Source organism: Oncorhynchus tshawytscha, linkage group LG33 (assembly GCF_018296145.1).
Source record: "Oncorhynchus tshawytscha isolate Ot180627B linkage group LG33, Otsh_v2.0, whole genome shotgun sequence".
In the NCBI taxonomy this organism is placed as follows: Eukaryota; Metazoa; Chordata; class Actinopteri; order Salmoniformes; family Salmonidae; genus Oncorhynchus; species Oncorhynchus tshawytscha.
The window spans coordinates 240,406-262,664 of NC_056461.1; the positions used below are offsets into that span (position 1 = coordinate 240,406).

At 44.1% G+C, this 22,259-nt stretch overlaps 1 protein-coding gene across 3 annotated transcripts in view; it reads right to left on the reverse strand.

Moving 5' to 3' along the window:
• The window catches only part of LOC112230735 (solute carrier family 12 member 2), a 110,657-nt gene that overhangs the window by 33,598 nt on the left and 54,800 nt on the right, over positions 1 to 22,259 (reverse strand). For all 3 annotated transcript variants that reach the window (XM_042311012.1, XM_042311011.1, XM_042311010.1), the window contains exons 5-19: positions 17,528 to 17,667; positions 16,613 to 16,723; positions 14,290 to 14,398; positions 13,744 to 13,871; positions 13,508 to 13,592; positions 13,241 to 13,407; positions 11,635 to 11,742; positions 11,055 to 11,178; positions 10,730 to 10,831; positions 8,855 to 9,010; positions 7,619 to 7,718; positions 5,820 to 5,931; positions 4,829 to 4,969; positions 2,607 to 2,713; positions 659 to 738 (exon numbers count right to left, since the gene is read on the reverse strand). In XM_042311012.1, coding sequence (XP_042166946.1) covers positions 659 to 738; positions 2,607 to 2,713; positions 4,829 to 4,969; positions 5,820 to 5,931; positions 7,619 to 7,718; positions 8,855 to 9,010; positions 10,730 to 10,831; positions 11,055 to 11,178; positions 11,635 to 11,742; positions 13,241 to 13,407; positions 13,508 to 13,592; positions 13,744 to 13,871; positions 14,290 to 14,398; positions 16,613 to 16,723; positions 17,528 to 17,667 — 1,770 coding nt within the window. The remainder of the gene's footprint in view (positions 1 to 658; positions 739 to 2,606; positions 2,714 to 4,828; positions 4,970 to 5,819; positions 5,932 to 7,618; positions 7,719 to 8,854; positions 9,011 to 10,729; positions 10,832 to 11,054; positions 11,179 to 11,634; positions 11,743 to 13,240; positions 13,408 to 13,507; positions 13,593 to 13,743; positions 13,872 to 14,289; positions 14,399 to 16,612; positions 16,724 to 17,527; positions 17,668 to 22,259) is intronic.

Here is a 22,259-nt window from a genome sequence, read left to right on the forward strand (position 1 = left end):
AATTTGGGTGGAAAAGCAGAGTCGCGGCCCACTATTGGCCATGGTACAAGCCAGGTCAACTGACTGGACTAAGGAAGATGAATAAAACTAGAAAGCCGTCATGTAAATATCAGTTGCGTCCCACAGACAAGCAAAGACTTGAGTTTTATTTGAATGCTGTTGTTATCAACACGCATTGACTCAGAGTTATTGGTGAACGAATGGTACGTGAGTATCTACTCTTCAACCAAGAAATGATCGTCCTCAGAAAATGTGAACCTTTAATCAGCGAAGAGGAATAAGAAGGTGAACAGGGAGTGACTGCGTGAGAACAAATCAAAGAGCCTAACTTCTATAATCTGCAGCTGGACTGTCTTTTGAAGGTTCATCTACTGAAAAATCCCTTTTATTCACCTCTCTCCAACTTTAGTTTAACAACCACACCTCAATTGGATGCTCTCGATTCCCTGTGTAGTTGAAAATTGGCCCAGACACAATCGTCGCGCTGAACAAATTAACATACTAGTGTTGAATTCATTTTCTCAATAACTGAATCAAGTTTTAGGAGGAAACAAATGAGACAAGCTGATAAGATTAGTCATTTGTGTGTGTGTGGGTGGGTAAGTACATCATGTAATTTGGTACGAAAGTGTTTCAGTGTGTGTGTGTGTACACACACCTTGTTCTGAGATGTGGGATACGTCTAGTCCCTCCTTCAGTCTGAAGACCACGGAACCGTACTGGAAGTCAAAGGCATCGCTGAAAGGCACAAACAAACAAACGCACTCTGTTTGCATTTTACAGGAAGACGCTTGACACTGAGCAGGGCCTGTGTGTATGTGTACAACAAACTACATTAAACGTGCAGTTTTCCACTCAGACTAAACACGCATACGCACTTTAACAAGGTTACCGCAAACAAACAAGCTAAGAACTCAAGCCGCAATGAAAGAGGCCAAGTTTCGAAGGACAACGTTAAATGCCTTATTGGTAGAGATGGGATCTTCACAGACCATGTGAAAGCATGACTTCGCCCATTCTATAAAACTGCATTGATGTAAGTGTATAGTAGAAGCTAGCATAAAATGAAAACTAAAGAGCACATTGCTATGAGTATTAGCGTAGGTTTTAATATGCTGGGGCTGAACCATTTTTTGATTATTTATTTTAACCTTTATTTTACTAGGCAAGTCAGTTAAGAACAAATTCTTATTTTCAATGACAGCCTAGGAACAGTGGGTTAACTGCCTGTTCAGGGGCAGAACAACAGATTTTGTACCTTGTCAGCTCGGGGATTTGAACTTGCAACCTTTCGGTTACTAGTCCAATGCTCAAACCACTAGGCTACCCTGCCGCCCCAACCATCTCTAACCTTCCAATCTAATACAATAATCCCTACACTTTACGCCAGGAACGGATTCAGTCTAAATCCATTGGTCATCATCTCATAACCAAGTTATCTGTACTTGTGTATAACATATTTTACTTTTCTATTATTTCTCTATTTTCTTTCTCTCTGCATTGTTGGGAAGGTAAGTAAGTAAGCATTTCACTGTTTATTTTTAATTTTTTAGGCAAGTCAGTTAAAAACAAATTCCTATTTACAATGGTGGCCTACCAAAAGGCAAATGGCCTCCTGCAGGTACGGGGGCTGGGATTAAAAATAAAAATAAATTAAATTAAAATATAGGAGAACATACACATCACGACAAGAGAGACAACACAAAGCTACATAAAGAGTCCTAAGACAACATAGCATGGCAGCAACACATAACACAGCATGGTAGCAGCACAACATGGTAGCAGCACAAAACATGGTACAAACATTATTGAGCACAGACAACAGTACAAAAGTCAAGGGGGTCGAGACAACAACACATCACATAAAGCAGCCACAACTGTCTGTAAGAGAGTCCGTGATTGAGAAAACTGTCCAGTTCGACCTTTAACAGAATGTGACTGGCAGAACTGGTGTTGTATGTGGAGGATGAGGGCTGCAGTAGATATCTCAGACAGGGGGGAGTGAGGCCTAAGAGGGTTGTATAAATAAGCATCAACCAGTGGGTCTTGCGACAGATATACAGAGATGACCAGTTTACAGAGGAGTATAGAGTGCAGTGATGTGTCCTATAAGGAGCATTGGTGGCAAATCTGATGGCCGAATGTTAAAGAACATCTAGCCGCTCGAGAGCACCCTTACCTGCCGATCAATAAATTACGTTTCCGTAATCTAGCATGGGTAGGATGGCCATCTGAATCAGGGTTAGTTTGGCAGCTGGGGTGAAAGATGAGCGATTACGATAAAGGAAACCGAGTCCAGATTTCACGTTAGCCTGCAGCTTTGATATGTGCTGAGAGAAGGACAGTGGACCGTCCAGCCATCTGTTGCTTAACATTTGATTTGCGACTGAATAAAAGTTGACAGAAGTCCAAACTAGTGTGTGTGTGTGTGTGTGTGTATGTGTGTGTGTAGTATTCCATATAGAGTACTTTGGTTTTGTGACTAAGCTTGTTATCTTCACAACCCATCTCATGTTCAGGTGCTTTAAAACAATGACTGTTCTAAATCGGGCATCTTTGTGGACAGCCTTTTGATGAGGTGGCTTGCAAAGCCCCCGTTTACTCACTGAATCATGTGGATGTAGGTCTCCACGTTCATCATGTCTCCGTCCCTCCAGTCACTCTTGTAGCCAATCACCAGAGTGTTGGGCCTCAGGCGACCCAGTCCGGCAGCCTTGGGTAAAACAGAGGGGGAGAACAGGTCAGACCAACCTAAAGCCACTACTAAATGAATCCCTATCTGTAGATCAATTTGACAGGGTGCTGCACCTCCCAAAAGATCAGCTTACGTAATCAAGCATGAAAAAGTCTGTTTGGCCAGCAATCATAACATTAAAGTATATCACCTGCATAGGGGTTAATTCAATCTTGATCCATGGATCTTTTTTTAATTCTAGTTTTCCATGTCATTTGACAATTCCATGGAGTTGAACTGGAATTGACCTCAACTCCACACCACAATGGGTTTCAATATATTATCATGCACTTTGACTCAATGTGCTTGAACTTCAGGAAAAAATTAGTCAAATCCAAAGACATGTGTTTCTAGGGAAACCAGAGTAGAATTCAAATATAAACTCAGAAAAACCAAAAACGTCCTCTCACTGTCAACTGCGTTTATTTTCAGCAAACTTAACATATGTAAATATTTGTATATACATAACAAGATTCAACAACTGAGACACAAACTGAACAAGTTCCACAGACATGTGACTAACAGAAATGGAATAATGTGTCCCTGAACAAAGGGGGGGGTCAAAATCAAAAGTAACAGTCAGTATCTGGTGTGGCCACCAGATGCATTAAGTACTGCAGTGCATCTCCTCCTCATGGACTGCACCCGCTGCATTAAGTACTGCAGTGCATCTCCTCCTCATGGACTGCACCTGCTGCATTAAGTACTGCAGTGCATCTCCTCCTCATGGACTGCACCAGATGCATTAAGTACTGCAGTGCATCTCCTCCTCATGGACTGCACCAGATTTGCCAGTTCTTACTGTGAGATGTTACCCCACTCTTCCACCAAGGCACCTGCAGGTTCCTGGACATTTCTGGGGGGGAATGGCCCTAGTCCTCACCCTCCAATCCAACAGGTCCCAGACGTGCAAATGGGATTGAGATCTCTGCTCTTCACTGGCCATGGCAGAACACTGACATTCCTGTCTTGCAGAAAATCACACAAAGAACAAGCAGTGTGGCTGGTGGCATTGTCATGCTGGAGGGTCATGTCAGGATGAGCCCGCAGGAAGTGTACCACATGAGGGAGGAGGATGTCTTCCCTGTAACGCACAGCGTTGAGATTGCCTGCAATGACAACAAGCTCAGTCCGATGATGCTGTGACACACCGCCCCAGACCATGACGGACCCTCTACCTCCAAATCGATCCCACTCCAGAGCACAGGCCTCGGTGTAACGCTCATTCCTTCAACGATGAACGCGAATCCGACCATCACCCCTGGTGAGCTGGTGAGAGAAGACCGCAACTCGTCAGTGAAGAGCACTTTTTGCCAGTTCTGTCTGGTCCAGCAATGGCAGGCTTGTGCCCATAGGCGACGTTGTTGCCGGTGATATCTGGTGAGGACCTGCCTTACAACAGGCCTACAAGCCCTCAGTCCAGCCTCTCTCAGCCTATTGCGGACAGTCTGAGCACTGATGGAGAGATTGTGCGTTCCTGTGTAACTAGGGCAGTTGTTGCCATCCTGTACCTGTCCCGCAGGTGTGATGTTCGGATGTACCGATCATGTGCAGGTGTTGTTACAAGTGGTCTACCACTGCGAGGACGATCAGCTGTCCGTCCTGTCTCCCTGTAGTGCTGTCTTAGGCGTCTCACAGTACAGACATAGCAATTTATTGCCCTGGTCACATCTGCAGTCCTCATGCCTCCTTGCAGCATGCCTAAGGCATGTTCACGCAGATGAGCAGAGACCCTGGGTATCTTTCTTTTGGTGTTTTTCAGAGTCAGTAGAAAGGCTTATTTAGTGTCCTAAGTTTTCATTACTGTGACCTTAATTGTCCACCGTCTGTAAGCTGTTAGTGTCTTAACGACCGTTCCAAAGGTGCATGTTCATTAATTGTTTATGGTTCATTAAACAAGCATGGGAAACAGTGTTTAAACCCTTTACAATGAAGATCTGTGGATTTTTACGAATTATCTTTGAAAGACAGGGTCCTGAAAAAGGGATGTTTCTTTTTCTGCTGAGTTTATATAGAACAAAAATGTTGTACTTGTTAAAAAAACTACAGCAGATCCAACCGCTTCCACCAATTGCAGTGTTTGTCTGTTCTCACCTGTAACAGATACTGGGTGCCCTGTCTCATGTCGTCGGCAAACACAGGGGTGTAGAAAGCCTTGGTCTCGTTTTTCAGCAGCCAGCGCTGGTAACGTGTCTGGTCATTGGACAGCTCTTTGAAGTTGGGTCTTCTGGAGCCCTGTGGACAGAACACACATAGATAAGAACAGGCCAAGTGTAGCATTTAGCAACTCATTAACAAACGTAGATGTAGTTCCACCTTGCACAGTCAAAATCACAGGTGGTGGATATATTTACAGTACCAGTTACCGTCAAAGGAACTTACGTTTTCCTGGAGGAAGCCCCAATTCAAACAGCCTTAAAAGGTCCATACATGGAGTCTTCCTTATTTCTAGAGAGAGGGGCTTTAGCGTAAAAAGCAGCCCATTTTTACCATTGGCTGGTGTTGGAGCACTCACTCTTTTTTGCCAGTGTAAATGGAAGAATAGAGAAAGTGAGAGTGTGTGTGTTTATGAGAGAGAAAGAGAGAGCGTTGTGGGCACAGCGCAGGGACGATTACATTTCTCCAGTCCCACACCGCTTTAATGGAACGGCAGTTTTATTGCCCCCAGGTAATGCACACATGAGGGATTTAGATGGAAAAAAAGTCGCTAATAGTCATGAAAAAAACAAAAAAACAATCGCTAATTGGGAGCAACAACTCAATCAACATGAAATGTGGATTTGAAAGTAAACGGGATTAATATGAGCAACACAACCAACAAGGTTCAAAACAATAGGGCAGCCACTGTGTTCTGTTTCCCGCAAATTGGTTCTAATGGGAGTCAATAAAGCCCTTAGTCACCGGTAGTTAACTAGAAGTAATTATGACATTGCATTGAGATTAGTAATCTAAGGTTAAGGGTATGCTATGAAATAAGAGTGAAACATTGTGAAATGGAGCCAAAATGGCCCTGTTGTGTGCTATGGTACAGTTTGGTGATGGAGCCAAAATGGTCTCCAGGTAGGCGAAGTCTCTGGTGACTCACCGTGCGCACATGGCCGCAGATCATCAGGCCCACGTTCTTGGTGAAGGCGTGGACCAGGTGGAGCAGAGCCGGACGGGAGTTGGGGTATCCCGTCATCACCAAGCACTGGGGTCTGTGGTAAAACATAGTCAATACAAAAACAGCATTTAGCTAGTATCCATGCTAACAGTAAATGGTACACATACTAGGGACACCAATATCTAACCCAAGGATGGCCACCCCTCCTCATGGAGATATACTTGATGAGCAGGTGTTTTTTTACGGCAACCCACCTGATTCTGTTAATCAAAGTTCTAATGAGCAGCTGATATAGTAGATTTCGGTCAGTTTAGCGCAGAGCTGAAACTAAAACATGCACCCACTACCTCTCCAGGAGGGTTAACCAATGGCCACCGCTTGGCCACCGACTTTTTCACGAGGTCACATGCACACAGTACTCCCCAGTGCTTCATCTCACTCAATGTCTTCTAATGACCTTGAGAGCAGAAGTTTTCATCAAGAACAAGAACAGACTCGGAAGGAGTAACGCACATCAAAATCAAAGCTATGTTATGAACATGGGATTAATAAGAGAGCCAAGGAGGGGGGAAACGAGAAGTCCGGGAGTAACACGTTTGAATTCTGAAGACAATATCAGATCCTCCATAATCCCTCACCGCCGGTTTATTGCCATGGGAACACTTCCAGGGCGAATTGCGCATTCTGAAAAGCATCCACAGCAACTCTTACAGTCCATGTGTGAGCAGGTGAACAATAGAGCATGAGATAGTCGTGTTGTGGCTCGGACAAGTTCTGAGGGTGATCTGATGGAAAGCTTTTCCTATATCAGTGTTTCTGAACAAGACCCTGAATGAGAGTGTATGCTTGATTAAAACCAAGGTAAGCATCCATTTGATATTGTATCACTAGAACACTAGTACTAAAATATGTCTGCCCCCTTGTTTGTGTGGTTGAGGCAGTGCGCCCACGTCTTCGAGAAACACGGTTCTATACTCCAACTCCCATGCTCTACACCGTTGCTATATGATGACAGGTGCTAGGTTTTCGAGAATAGACAATTTAGTCTCACACTTTTGTCCTCTGAGGCAAGGCAGTGTTCAGGATGCCAAGTATCTGCCACTGACGGAGAGATGGGCCTGCTGTAGCCTGACTGGACAAACAGCAATGTCCTCCCCTGCCACCCGGATGCAGTCAGCCTGCTGTAGCCTGACTGGACAAACAGCAATGTCCTCCCCTGCCACCCGGATGCAGTCAGCCTGCTGCAGCCTGACTGGACAAACAGCAATGTCCTCCCCTGCCACCCTAATGCAGTCAGCCTGCTGCAGCCTGACCGGACAAACAGCAATATCCTCCCCTGCCACCCTGATGCAGTCAGCCTGCTGTAGCCTGACTGGACAAACAGCAATGTCCTCCCCTGCCACCCGGATGCAGTCAGCCTGCTGCAGCCTCCCCAGAACTGCACACCTCAGTGGGCATGTGTTAGTGACAATTTGCCATGCAACATCGAAGGGTAATTATGTGAAGAGTTGTTGATCTAATTTGCCTATCAGATACTGTTAGAACTATCAGGGCAACAGCTTTTATGACAATGTGAATGAAGGACATTTCCTGAATACTGAACATTTTCCCCAGTAAAAATGGAAAAAGTAGCATAATAAAACACCAGGAAGGGCGCTGGAGGTAAAACTAAGGTGGTTTAGTGAGTGTTAAGAATATAGCCTTTCTATGGGCCACTGCATTTCATAGACCATACCATTCCTTTGGTCTAAGTAGTGTGTGTGCTAAAGTGTGTTCTATACCTGAAGTTCTTGATGTGGTCCTCAACACTGCTGAGGTGCAGACTGTGGGTCAGGGCCTGATGGTATGTCAGAGCCTGGGTCGAGGAGCCCCAGTTCACATCTGGAAGAGAGGACAAACATAGTCACAAACATAGTCACATTCTCGAGTCAGGACCCTGTATGGGTGGCCATTAAGACAGTCAGGCCATTGGAACAAGTTCCATGCAGTGTGGGAGTCAGTAGGGATGCTGTGCATGAGTGTGTAGAGCTGTGTGTGAAACTGTGACTCTGCGTGTTTGAGAATGTGTGTAAGTCTGTGAGGGAGAACATGTGTGTGTATATAGCTGCATGTCAAATGGAGTGTGTGACGCTATTTGTGTATGTGTGTGTTCATACAAGTGTGCCTCTGTGAATGTCTAAATTGGTGTCTGGTGCTCCCCCCTGGGGTTTCCAGCGCAGGTCAGGTTTGTTTACCCAGAGCCAGCGGTTCCATATGGGGACTTCCAATCGACCATCTTAACCCTGTGGGGACCTTAACAGTCTAGTCCTCAGCTTGCTCCAGGATAGAATCAGCACAGCCAGGCCAGAGAGCCTGAGCACTAACACAGTGGACCATCTTAACTCTGTGGGGACCTCAACAGTCTAGTCCTCGAGCGTATGTAACTGCATGTATCCGCACCCTCACCCTCCCAGCACTAGACATTTAAAAGCCCCCCATTTAATGGCCCAATTTTGCCCCCCCCTATGGGACTCCCGATCATGGCCGGTTGTGTTACAGCCCAGGATCGAACCAGGGTCTGTAGTGACATCTCTAGCACTGAGATGCAGTGCATTAGACCACTGCGCCACTCGGGAGTGTTCAAAGCATCTCTGGGCATCAGGGGACTTTCAGTGCATTGTGCTAATGTGGCTTAGTCATAAAAGGTTGATATTTCAGTGGAATCAAAAGACTAAGAAATGATTTACACTAAGTGGTGAGGTGTATTTCACAGCGATTGACCTCTTTTGGGGGCATTGCTATATTTTTTTCAATTAAAGGGTAGGCTAATTCATTAAATAATATGGTAATGATCTTTGTAAAGTAAGATAACCGTAAGCCATGTTAGCCAAGTTTCTCAATGAGCACCTATCTTGGCAAAATAACATTAGTCAATGTTGAGCCAAGTTTCTCAATGAGCACCTATCTTGGCAAAATAACACTAGTCGATGTTGAGGCAATCCAAGATGGCCGACTTGGCCTGGTCTTGAGTCACTCACCGGGCTTCTTGTAGCTCACGTAGATGTAGAGGCCCATGACAATAACGTTGGTCATCAGGGCTGCCCACCAATTGATGACGAACATGACCACGCAGCACAGCACAGCTCCAGCCAGGGACACCCACATGTTGTAGAACTTGAAGCTGGGGCGCCACCCTAAGGATCAGAGAAACGTTAGGTGGACTCCCTTATAAGGACCCTTGTAAAAATGCACTTTGGGGGTCAGTAATACCAAGGGGTGCCAGCATATGGCACATATGGTTAGAATGGGTTATATATCCAAATTTAAGGAATAACATACGAACATGAACAGAGGTAGAATCCAAAAGGTTAGATCGAATCTGCCACTCGTGAAGAAATCAGCAAGTGTTTATGGAGAGCTGCTTACCATAGCTGAGAGCTCTTGTTCATTTAAGACTTGCATTACTTCTTCACATATTCCAACAAACGTCATCGTTATAAGTGAAATGACTGAATCATAAAAAATGGGCGGCGGCTTAATATAGCAACGTCACTAATTTAAGGAAAGAGCATGGATATGCACTTGGATTACAAATGGTGTAAAAAAACATTGCACAATAATGTTACATCCACTACTGGATCCCAGTTAATTAGATACTAAAGAGACTAGACTAGTGTGAGTTTAGTAAACTGGTACAATGGGGCACAGTTTAACTGTGCGCACGGTTACACAGTGACAAGAACTACAAAAACCACAGGACATAAAGGGTACAGTGGAGTGACGTCATTCTTTGCCCCATGCCCATTGGGAGAGCGAAAATGGGCTCTAGGTGGCCAGAAAAGAAGGCGTTAGACATTGCCAGTTTGACTTTCCAGAGGCGAGAAGCCAAGTGTCTATTGCCTTGCTTCTGGTGAGTCATGTACCCTTTAAATCCGTGTAATTAAATGGTCTGCGTGGACAATGTCAGAATTAGGTATAAAATCTGTACCTGGCATTCTCCTAGGGCTTTCTTTGTGGTATTAACAGAAAAACAAACATCACTTTATACAACGACTGCTGGATGATACAACAATGAAAGGGTCGTTTCAACTTCGTACATTCATTTGTCTTTTCCATCATGACTAAGGCACAACTGATGACCATTAGGTACCAAAAAAATGACAGTAAAGATCTTGATTTCTTGACACCAATAGATTGACAGTTGACACTGAGTGGACATCATCCAGCGTAGATAAGTGACATTTAATGACACTGTGCCATCATGCCAAGCTAGCCTCATTACTAAACCCCAGTCCCCGAGGTTTGACTCCTACACAAATCACACCAATCAGACAAGGGTCAAATCCAAAATACGGAATGTGTTGCATTGAATAATAAGCAGCAGTACATGTTGTTTCCCAGCCGTATTGCTTTCAACCAAGTTGTCTATCAATCATTTGCATAATACTGAGAGCCATTGAGACAATCCCATTTCTTCCAATTGACTTCCTTATGAATAAAACTGTGGGCCTTATCATAAAGATCGCAGTTGCCATTCTTTAATAAAACAATTGTCCAGTTATGACAATGTTCCCATAACTCAGGCATGTCATTACATCTGTTATCTCAAGGCTTAAGCTATTTGGGGAATGGCAAAGATAGATGCGACTCGATGCAAAGCATACCAGTGGAGCCATGCATATCACTAAGAATGACAGAGTAAGGACTGCCCCCACCTATAAATCATTTGTTTGAAAGTCCTATTTCCTATTAAATCTCACCTTCAAGCCTAATGACTTAACTGTTAAGACTCATGACATTCTGGCCATAGTCAGGACCTTCTGGGCTGTTTTTTGGTCGCATTGAAATTCCAGACTTTCTGCAGATATAACTTTTCCTCAGGAAAGTTTTGTTGTTGTCCCAAAAGGACTTACCTGGAGAGTTGGCCAGAGAGGCGTGGAATACAGAGAAGTTGATGAGAGCATAGGAGGCCAGGAAGAAGTTGGAGATGATGGGAGCAATAATGTTCAACTGGGCTAAAATAAAGACAAAATCATGGCAGTTTAGTTGTTCATAGGGAACTGTCAATAGACTTTCAACATTAGGACTAAATTATACTACTAAATGACATATTACTGATGTACTACTGAATGATATACTGACATAATACTGAATTACCTTTTCATGACATACTACAGAATGTCGTATTGTGAATAATAGTGTCATTGTTAGATGTCTAAACCTGGACAGCGTAATTACCAATGAGGATGAAGGCCAGAGCGATGCAGAAGGTGAGGATGTAGCCGCGAAGGGGCTCGTTGTTCTTGCCATATCCCTTGGCGAACATCTCAAGGCCGGGGTAGATGTTGTCTTTGCATAGAGCCTGGAGGAGAAGGAAAAAACATTGGAATTGGACACCGCTATACTAATCAGCAGATGGGACACTAGATGATGACCTGAGGAACATTGGGATACAAGATCACAACCTTGCCTTTGATTTGTGTCTATGGGACAGTAACTGTAACAGGACATGTGCATAAACTCTGCAGGCTATAGTAGTGTAACAGGACATGTGCATAAACTCTGCAGGCTATAGTAGTGTAACAGGACATGTGCATAAACTCTGCAGGCTATAGTAGTGTAACAGGACATGTGCATAAACTCTGCAGGCTATAGTAGTGTAACAGGACATGTGCATAAACTCTGCAGGCTATAGTAGTGTAACAGGACATGTGCATAAACTCTGCAGGCTATTCCATAAAGTGAGGATCATATGGTAAAAGTATAACGTGACTAGCAGGGACAGATTAAGGAAGCAGGATCTGAGGACAGAGTCTACCTGGAACACTTTGGGGGCGCTGACCAGAGAGGCCAGGGCAGAGGACAGAGTGGCGGAGAAGATTCCGGCGGTGATGATGGGGCTGAACCCGGACACGATGCTCATGACCTAAGGAAAAGGCATGATACCGGTTAAACAGCTGAGCCCATAAGGCCAGACCTATCTTCAACAACTTCTGTCCAACCCGGGACGAAGAGGACTAAGTATGTACGTTTCTTCAAGTTCCCCTCACCACTCAACGGTGATAGAAATTGCCACAAAATGGCTGCCGTTCTAGGTGGCAAACATCACCCAATCAGACATGCACTATTTATACACAAAGCATGTGGACACCCCTCCAAATTAGAGGATTCCGCTATTTCAGCCACACCCGTTGCTGACAGATGTAGAAAACTGAGCACACAGCCATGCGATCTCCATAGGACAAACATTGGCAGTAGAATGACCTAACTGAAGAGCTCAGTGACTTTCAACGTGGCACAATAACAGGATGCCACCTTTCCAACAAGTCAGTTGGTTAAATTTCTGCCCTGCTAGAGCTTCCCCAGTGAACTGTAAGTGCTGTTATTGTGAAGTCCAACCATCTAGGACAACAACGGCGAAGAGGTAGGCCACAAAAGCTCACAAAATGGGACCGCTGAGTGCTGAAGCGTGTAAAAATCGTCTGTCCTCGGTTGTAACACTCACTACAGAGTACCAAACTGCCTCTGGAAGCAACGTCAGCACAATAAATGTTTGTTTAAATGAGTTTCCATGGCCGAGGACCGCACACAAGCCTAAGATCACCATGCGCAATGCCAAGCGTCGGCTGGAGTGGTGTAAAGCGTGCCGCAATTGGATTCTGGAGCAGTGAAAACACATTCTCTGGAGTGATGAATCACACTTCACCGTCTGGTAGTCCGACAGACAAATCTGTGAGAACACTACCTGCCCCAACCTTATAGTGCCAACTGTAAAGTTTGGTGGAGGAGGAATAATGGTCTGGGGCTGTTTTTTATGGTTCGGGCTAGGCCCCTTAGTTCGAGTGATGGGAAACGCTACAGCAGACAATGGCATTCTAGAATTTCTATGCTTCCAAATGTGGCAAATGTTTGGGGAAGGCCCTTTCCTGTTGCAACATGACAGTGCCCCTGTGCACAAAGTGAGGTTCATACAGAAATGGTTTGTCGAGACCGGTTTGGAAGAATTTGACTGGCCTGCACAGAGCTCTGACCTCAACCCCACTGAACACCTTTGGGATGAATTGGAACGTCGAATGCGAGCCAGTCATCATCACCCAACATCAGTGCCGACCTCACTAATGCTCGTGGCTAAATGGAAGCAAGTCCCTACAGCAACGTTCCAACATCTAGTGGAAAGCCTTCCCAGAAGAGTGGAGGCTGTTATAGCAGCAACGTTCCAACATCTAGTGGAAAGCCTTCCCAGAAGAGTGGAGGCTGTTATAGCAGCAATGTTCCAACGTCTAGTGGAAAGTCTTCCCAGAAGAGTGGAGGCTGTTATAGGAGCAAAGGGGGGAACCAACTCCATATTAATGCCCACGATTTTGGTATAAGATGTTTGACGAGCAGGTGTCCACATACTTTTGTAGTGTAGTCATGTACTGTACCTGGAAGTCGTTCTGGAGTCCGTATCTGCAGTTGTAGTGGCCGTCATCACCCTTGCAGTAGGAGAAGTCATAGCCAAATTTGCAGGCGGCGTCAGTGCAGTTGGCCATGAACTGTGTGCTGAGTGTGTCATTGCCGTTTCCTGTGGCGTCTCTCACAATGCAAGAGCCTTTAATGAGAAATGAGACAAATTGTCACAAACTCTCTATCTGTAATATGTATAATTTATTCGGTCTTGTTCAGGACAAATGAGAAGAAATTCCACATACCAGTAGAAATGGCAACCCCCAGGTAGACAATGCCAGTGATCAGAATGGCTAAGAGTGTTCCTCTTGGAATGGCCAGTTGTGGGTCCTGTGAATATAAAGAAATGCCTAGTCCCCCACACTGATTTCATATCAAGTCCCACTTTTAATCAAGACTAAATGAGTTCCATTGATTGTATCCTTTTTATATGAATTGGGATCTGCTTGTTTTGTTCTAAACAATGACCTGGGGTCCTTACAGAAAGATCTCCTGAGATGTTGGCGCCGGCCAGAATGCCAGTGGCTGCAGGGAAGAAGATGGCAAAGACGGAGAAAAACGACTCTGTGCCTCGGAAGTCCGGACCCATGTTCTCCATCATAATCACACCTTAGAGCAGGAGAGCGGGGGGGAAAGAGAGAGAAAGGAGAGGTGAGCAGATCAAGAGAGAGCAAGAGTTACAAAGCATGCAGTGCGTATCTTAGGACAGTCAGACTCGATCAGTTGATCTGTGAGTTGGAATCAGGTCGCAAAGTGAATTACAAATAATCCAATTGGTTTGGTCTTGTGATTTCATAAAAAAAACTGTAGTACAACTTTGAGTAGCCGGTACGTCATACTGCATACAGTAGTCATGTAGCTCATGAGTTCAGAGAAGAATACATTAATTCAGAATTATAGCTCCACAACGAAACCACCGGTACTGTGTCAATCTAATTTCACTTGACACGTTTTAGACTGTCTTTACTTTTGCTTGACAGTCATGTCAGTTTGTGTTGTGTAAAGGGAGAACCAAACAGGGTCATACTGTCGTAGCCAAAGAAGCCATGCGACTCCTTGGACTTCAGTGGGATGAAGGAGCCAATGAAGTAGTTGAATATGGCCGTAATCAGAACGACCAGCAGGAATATCTGAGCCTGTGGACAGAATGAACATGTTAATTACAGTCGGAAGTTTACATACACTTAGGTTGGAGTCATTAAAACTTGTTTTTTAACCACTCCACACATTTCTTGTTAACAAACTATAGTTTTGGCAAGTCGGTTAGGACATCTACTTTGTGCATGACACAAGTAATTTTTCCAAAAATAGTTTACAGACAGATTATTTCACCTATAATTCACTGTATCACAATTCCAATGGGTCAGAAGTTTACATACACTAAGTTGACTGTGCCTTTAAACTGTCATGACGTTGGCCTCTTTGGGTATAGCAAGCCCATCCCCCTCTCCCTGCCTCCCCCTTGCCTCCTTCAACTAGGCTGCTGTGGTCAGAGGTTGTAAATTCCTGAGAAGACCTCATGGACACACAGTTATAGAGAGTAGTTTTTCATGGAGACAAAGGAAATCCTTCCACCTCACAGAACTTGAGGTACGAACAAATTTCATGTTCTAGAGAAAGTGTAAAAGATCGGTGAAGAATTATAACTCTGTTATCTGAATACTTTCCTTGGTACCCCGACTTCCTAGTTAATTACAGTTACATGATTATTCAGTTTAATCATGTAATACTAATTACAGGAAAAACTAAGTCTTCAATTTAACTAAACTGAGTCTTCAATTTAATGATAGTAAAGACACGATAACAGCTTGGAAAATTCCAGAAAATGAGTCAATTGGAGGTATACCTGTGGAAGTATTTCAAGGCCTACCTTCAAACTCAGTGCCTCTTTGCTTGTCATCATGGGAAAACCAAAAGAAATCAGCCAAGACCTCAGAAAAATAATTGTAGCCCTCCACAAGTCTGGTTCATCCTTGGGAGCAATTTAAAAAATGCCTGAAGGTACCATGTTCATCTGTACAAACAATAGTACACAAATATAAACACCATGGGACCATGCAGCCGTCATACCGCTCAGGAAGGAGACGTGTTCTGTCTCCTAGAGATGAACGTACTTTGGTTCCGAAAAGTGAAAATCAATCCCAGAACAACAGCAAAGGACCTAGGAAGATGCTGGATGAAACAGGTACAAAAGTATATCCACAGTAAAACAAGTCTAATATAGACATAAGGCCGCTCAGCAAGGAAAAAGCCACTGCTCCAAAACTGCCATTAAAAAGCCAGACTACGGTTTGCAACTGCATATGGAGACAAAGTTCGTACTTTTTGGAGAAATGTCCTCTGGTCTGATGACACAAAAATAGAACTGTTTGGCCATAATGACCATCGTTAAGTTTGGAGAAAAAAGGGGGATGCTTGCAAGCCGAAGAACACCATCCCAACTGTGAAGCACAGGGGTGGCAGCATCATGTTGTGGGGGTACTTTGCTGCAGGAGGGACTGGTGCACTTCACAAAATAGATGGCATCATGAGCGAAGAAAATTATGTGGATATATTGAAGCAACATCTCAAGACATCAGTCAGGAAGTTTGGTTGCAAATGTGTCTTCCAAATGGGTAATGACCACAAGCATACTCCCAAAGTTGTGGCAAAATGGCTTAAGGACAACAAAGTCAAGGTTTTGGAGTGGCCATCACAAAGCCCTGACCTCAATCCTATAAAACATTTCTGGGCACAACTAAAAAAGTGTGTGCGAGCAAGGAGGCCTACAAACCTGAATGGGCCAAAATTCACTCAACTGATTGTGGGAAGCTTGTGGAAGGCTACCCAAAACATTTGACACAAGTTAAACAATTTAAAGGCAATGCCAACAAATACTAATTGAGTGTATGTAAACTTCTGACCCACTGGGAATGTGATGAAAGAAAAGCTGAAATAAATCATTCTCTCTACTATTATTCTGACATTTCACATTCTTAAAATAAAAGTGGTGATCCTAACTGACCTAAGACAGGGGATTTTTACTCGGATTAAATGTCAGCAATTGTGAAAAACTAAGTTTAAATGTATTTGGCTAAGGTTTATGTAAACTTCAGACTTCAACTGTACACTTTCACCACACCTCCCAACTAGCATTAACCACAAAACAGAGCAATGTATTACATCTAGCCTACTGCACAGTGTACATCAATGTCTGCATTCAGTCAGTCTGGAAGGAATTCTGCTTATTTGAGGTCAATTTCAGCTTGACGTCAGAGATGAGTTGTAGTTCAATATCACCTTAAGTTCTAGATAGAAACCATGACTGAGGGCTCTATTCAATCAAACCTAGTTGTATGTTATAATCTTACCTTAGCTTCCCATTCCATTCCTGCCATGGAGATACCCAGGAGAAGGATGATGGTGATGGTGCCGATGATTCGGATGTCATTGATCTCATCTGTCATAATGCAATCCATGCTCTGAGAAATCACAAGAGAATACTAACTTCACTGTCAGACCAAGAGGTAGGAGAAACACTCAAATTCATAGCTGGCTGTCGGTGTTCAGCTACGTTACTGTGATACTGGCCAGTTGAAAAAGCATTGCAAATATTTTGCTTTACTTTTATTTTCAACTTCTTTACAACTGAGTTTGAAACTTAACTCGCAAAATGGAATGTAAAATGCAACATACATTTTTTTACCAACCCCATCTAAAAACGGCGGAAAAACATCTGACCAAATGTTATTACAAAAAAATAAAAACACTACTGAAATGCAAAACAAATTCAGGGGCATGAAATTCTGATGAACAGAGAAAACAATTCATTATCCTCTGACCAATTTCATTCAGCTTACACTTGACGCCAATGGCACACTGCAATCAGAAAAGTGCAAAACAACTGCCCTCATCTGTGACTAAGGATTAACCAATAGGCCGTGTGGGGGTTGCTTAAAATACTTCAAAGATCTCGAAGGAGAAGAGTCATCATTTTTAACTTTGCATGAGCTGCCCCTAAATAAATAGTGGGTTTTCAGTCCTCCTTGCAAACAACCCAAAAATAAACATTGAACATCAGGAGACCCAAAGCGTCCCTCACCGCTTAATAGAGAAATGGAAACAATGGTGTTAAAAGATAGGCTTTTCCAGCAGTATTATTGAATCTTCAAGTTAACCTTTTGAGGGAAAACCAAATATCTAATCAAAATGAAAAAAGTAACAAATAAAACTGAAAGAAAATGTTGATCTTGGATGATGCCGTGGGGAAGGATTGGGTGACTTACTCCGAGGAGTTCCACAACCGTCTCGGCAAAGCCCACCACGTACATGGCGACAGCCACAGCGTTGGCAAAGGCAAAGATCAGACCAATGGAGCCGCCAAACTCTGGCCCCAAACTTCTGGATATCAGATAATATGCCCCTCCTGCAAGGAGACAGATGGACGAAGCATTTACATTTAATTTAATTAGTCTCAGAAAGGCAAAACACATATTGTTTAATCAAATAACTGTATTATGTAGGCTAGCCTACTGAATTTGCATACATCAGGAAAACTAACTGCAGGACAGCCTAGTACACTCATCTCAACGACACCCTTAAAACAACATATCTGCTCAAACGAGTGGATAGGATGGAGGAGCTCCAAGATGGGAGCCAAATTAATTGACATATTTAGCTGCACAATGAGTTTGTAGTGTGACAGGCTGAGTAGAGATCCTCGTTGATCTCTCTTTATACAACCTCTCTGCTGATAGCTTTGGAGAGCACCTCAAGTGCTCATACAGACACGAGTGGGGGACAAGACAAAGGAAGGACCCAAAACGACTGATCTCTGAGGGCATGAGTGGGTGGACAAATTAATGTGGGGTCATGCTTGAGCACATGGGGGATATTTTGCTGGCTCTATTCGTTCCACCTACACTCAAATCTAGTTTTATTGGTCACATACACATATTTTAGCAGATGTTATTGCGGGTGTAGCGAAATGCTTGTGTTCCTAGCTCCAAAAGTGCAGTAATGTCTAACAATATACAACATAACACACAAATCTAAAGTAAAAGAATAGAGTCAATAAATATATAAATATTAGGATGAGCAATGTCGGAGTGGGATTGACTAAAATACAGTAGAATAGAATACAGTATACTGTATGAAACAGACCATAGCCTTTTTGCATTCCACCGAAGGGTAATGGATTAGCCTACTTCAAAAGAAAATCAATTCAGGAGGAGCGGATGTTGAAATTAGATAGTGTGCGTGTTTTGGTTACTCTGCTGCTCGAGACAAAACAATAGCCACTATATGGAGCCTCTCTTGCCGCCTGTAGCCCGAAAACAATCTGGCTGTGGTAGACTGGAAACCTTATGAAAATTAATCGAATAGGCGGTCTCCAGGAGGAGTACACTACAGAAAACACAAATATCCTTTACTACAATATGATTTCATCACCAGCGCATTTTAAAATGAATCTAATCCTTTGTTTTCCTCTGCCCTCGCCCATGTGGAGAGTGTCCTAATATCCATTTCAGACCTCCCTGCCAGCACTGGTCTCTTTCAGTGACTTGAGGGAGAACTGCTGCAAATTTAGAAACACAATACTGAATTTCCCCTCATGCTGCGACAACTGGGACCAACGTGTGGACAGTGTTTCCCCCCTCCTTCATTCGACTCCAAATAAATCAGGGAACATCTCATTGAGGCCCTCAACTGATAATACATATTCCGTTCCGTGGATGACGGTACTGATAGCCAAGTCCAGCTGGTGAAAATCACACCTGTAATTCCATATCCAAACACAGGAGACTAAGCAAATGTCACGAGCCGGCCACTGCTCTGTGGGACGCAGGTTTAAATGGATTCCAGAGAAAAGTTCAAAGGTTAGCCTATCAGTAGTGTGGGAGACCTCAGCCCCATTCAACCAAACATGCCAAGAAAAGGCCAGAACAAAACCACACCAAATAAAAATCAGCATGAAGCGACCTTGCGCAACTCATGAGAAATATATTAAGGTGGAATAATAAATGCAAAACTGAGCCCTGAGTGGACTGTTGGGAGAGCCATCTCTTGAATTATTATTATTTTTCTACAGTATTAATCTATTGATATGAGAGGCTCATTTCTATACACCAATATCCAAGTCGAGTGTTCGGAAGTGCCAAGATCAGACAGCGCTGGTAAAAACTGTAAAGGGAAATTCCACGGTAACTGGTTGATGCCGAGACTCCGATTTTTCACTTTAAAATGTGTCAAACAAGATTTAATTTCCACTGAACATTTTACAAAAACACTGATGATCGTCCTCAGTCACCTAATCTAAAGCCTTATTATAAATAACAAGACATTGCAAACGGTTAATGATTTATGAGAAGCATATTTATTAATACTCTATATGTACACAAAAGTATGTGGACACATCTTCAAAATTAGTGGATTTGGCTATTTCAGCCACACCAGTTGTTGATGGGGGTGTATAAACTCGAGCACACAGCCATGCAATCTCCATGGACAAACATTGGCAGTAGAATTTCCTTACTGAAGAGCTCAGTGACTTTCAACGTGGCACCGTCATAGGATGCCACCTTTCCAACAAGTCAGTTTGTCAAATTTCTGCCCTGCTAGAGCTGCCTCGGTCAACTGTAAGTGCTGTTATTGTGACGTGGAAACGCCTAGGAGCAACAATGGCTCAGCCGCAAAGTGGTAGGCCACACAAGCTCACAGAACGGGACTGCCACGTGCTGAATAGCGTAAAATTTGTCTGTCCTTGGTTGCAAGACTCACTCTCGAGTTCCAAACTGCCTCTGGAAGCAACGTCAGCACAAGAACTGTTTGTCGGGAGCTTCATTAAATGGGTTTCCATGGCTGAGGATGCGTTAGCTGGAGTGGTGTAAAGCTTGCCGCCATTGGACTCTGGAGCAGTGGAAACATGTTCTCTGGAGTGATGAATCACGCTTCACCATCTGGGTTTGGCAGATGCCAGGAGAACACTACCTGCCCCAATGCATAGTGCCAACTCTAAAGTTTGGTGGAAGAGGAATAATGGTCTGGGGCTGTTTTTCATGGTTCAGGCTAGGCCCCTTAGTTCCAGTGAAGGGAAATATTAACGTTACAGCATACAATGACATTCTAGAAATTATGTGCTTCCAGCTTTGTGGCAACAGTTTGGGGAAGACCCTTTCCTGTTTCAGCATGACAATGCCCCTGTGCACAAAGCGAGGTCAATACAGAAATGGTTTGTCGAGATTGGTGTGGAAGAACTTGACTGGCCTGCACAGAGCCCTGACCTCAACCCCATCAAACATCTTTGGGATGAATTGGAACACTGACTGCGAGCCAGGCCTAATCGCCCAACAACTCCATATTAATGCCCATGAATTTGGAATGGTATGAATACAGATATGTTTATGAACTGAACAAGTTTAATTGAATTTCTTGCATTGTGAATGTAATTTGTTCATTGTGTCATGTCTTCTTTCCATTGGCTGATGCATTGTGGGAATTTGTATTTAATCCCTGTGCGTTGTTGTTGTTTGGACAAGACAGACAGGTAACAGGTTGGCATGATGCCGGGTTTACAGGCATGATTGGAACCTGGGTTTTCTTTTGAGTTTATTAGGCCTAACTTTTTGTCATTGTCCTGTTTATTGTTTTTTGTAAATACTTGTACAGTCGCCAGCTTAGTATCTTCACGTTTGCTAATAAAAACCCTTACTCCGGGCAAGAAAAAACATCTTACTCGTATGCCTCCTCACTGTTCTAATCCAACAGCATGGTCAACCTCACAAATGTCAAAAGTGGGATCAATTCCGTCACAGTGAGGAGTGCAGACAAATTCTACAAGATGGAGGTCGACAACGTGACAGGGGAGTCGCAGGATGTGGCTAATTACTTATGGTTCTGTCTGAACGCCGAGGGCGACCAGATTTGGGCGACTGCTGAGCTGGTGGAGTGCATCATCGAGGACTTCCCACAGCCGTGGCAGCGCTAAGTATGTGCCTACCCAGCCAGGAATCTATTAGCGAGGCTAGGACAGGTAGAGCGGATCTTAGTGGAGGTGCTGGAGGTCGACCTACCGATAGGGGGGGCTGTTCCTGAGCCGGTGATAGTTCCACTGTCCAAGCTGTTGTCTCCTGTGCTGCCATGCACTCCTGGAGGAGAGGATGAGCTCTACCTGTCCCTGATCTACCTGTCCCTGATCTACCTGTCCCTGCGCTACCTGCCCCTGCTCTACCTGTCCCTGATCTACCTGTCCCTGATCTACTGCTCCCTGATCTACTGCTCCCTGATCTACTGCTCCCTGATCTACCTGTCCCTGATCTACTGCTCCCTGATAAACCTGTCCCTGATCTACTGCTCCCTGCTCTACCTGGCCCCGATCTACTGCTCCCTGATCTACTGCTCCCTGATCTACCTGTCCCTGCTCTACCTGTCCCTGATCTACCTGTCCCTGATCTACTGCTCCCTGATCTACCTGTCCCTGATCTACTGCTTCCTGATCTACCTGTCCCTGATCTACTGCTCCCTGATACACCTGTCCCTGATCTACTGCTCCCTGATACACCTGTCCCTGATACACCTGTCCCTGATCTAACTGTCCCTGATCTACCTGTCCCTGCTCTACCTGTTCCTGCTCTACTGCTCCCTGATCTACCGCTCCCTGATCTACCTGTCCCTGATCTACCTGTCCCTGATCTACTGCTCCCTGATCTACCTGTCCCTGATCTACTGCTCCCTGCGGTCAGTGAGTCTGAGCTGCAGCGGTGTGATGTTTCTAACCTGTCAATGGAAGGGGCTGTTTCTGAGCCGGTGATGGTTCCGGTGTTTCAGGCCACAGAAGGAAAGGAATGCGCCAACCTTACTGTTACTGCACCAGAAGCACATTTATCAACATGTGTGCTGGTATGAATACATAAAATATGTTTATGAACTGAACATTTCCTGCATTGTGAACGTTCTTAATTGATCATCATGTCAATTCTTCCTCCCATTGGCTAGTGCATTGTGGGAATGTATTATTTA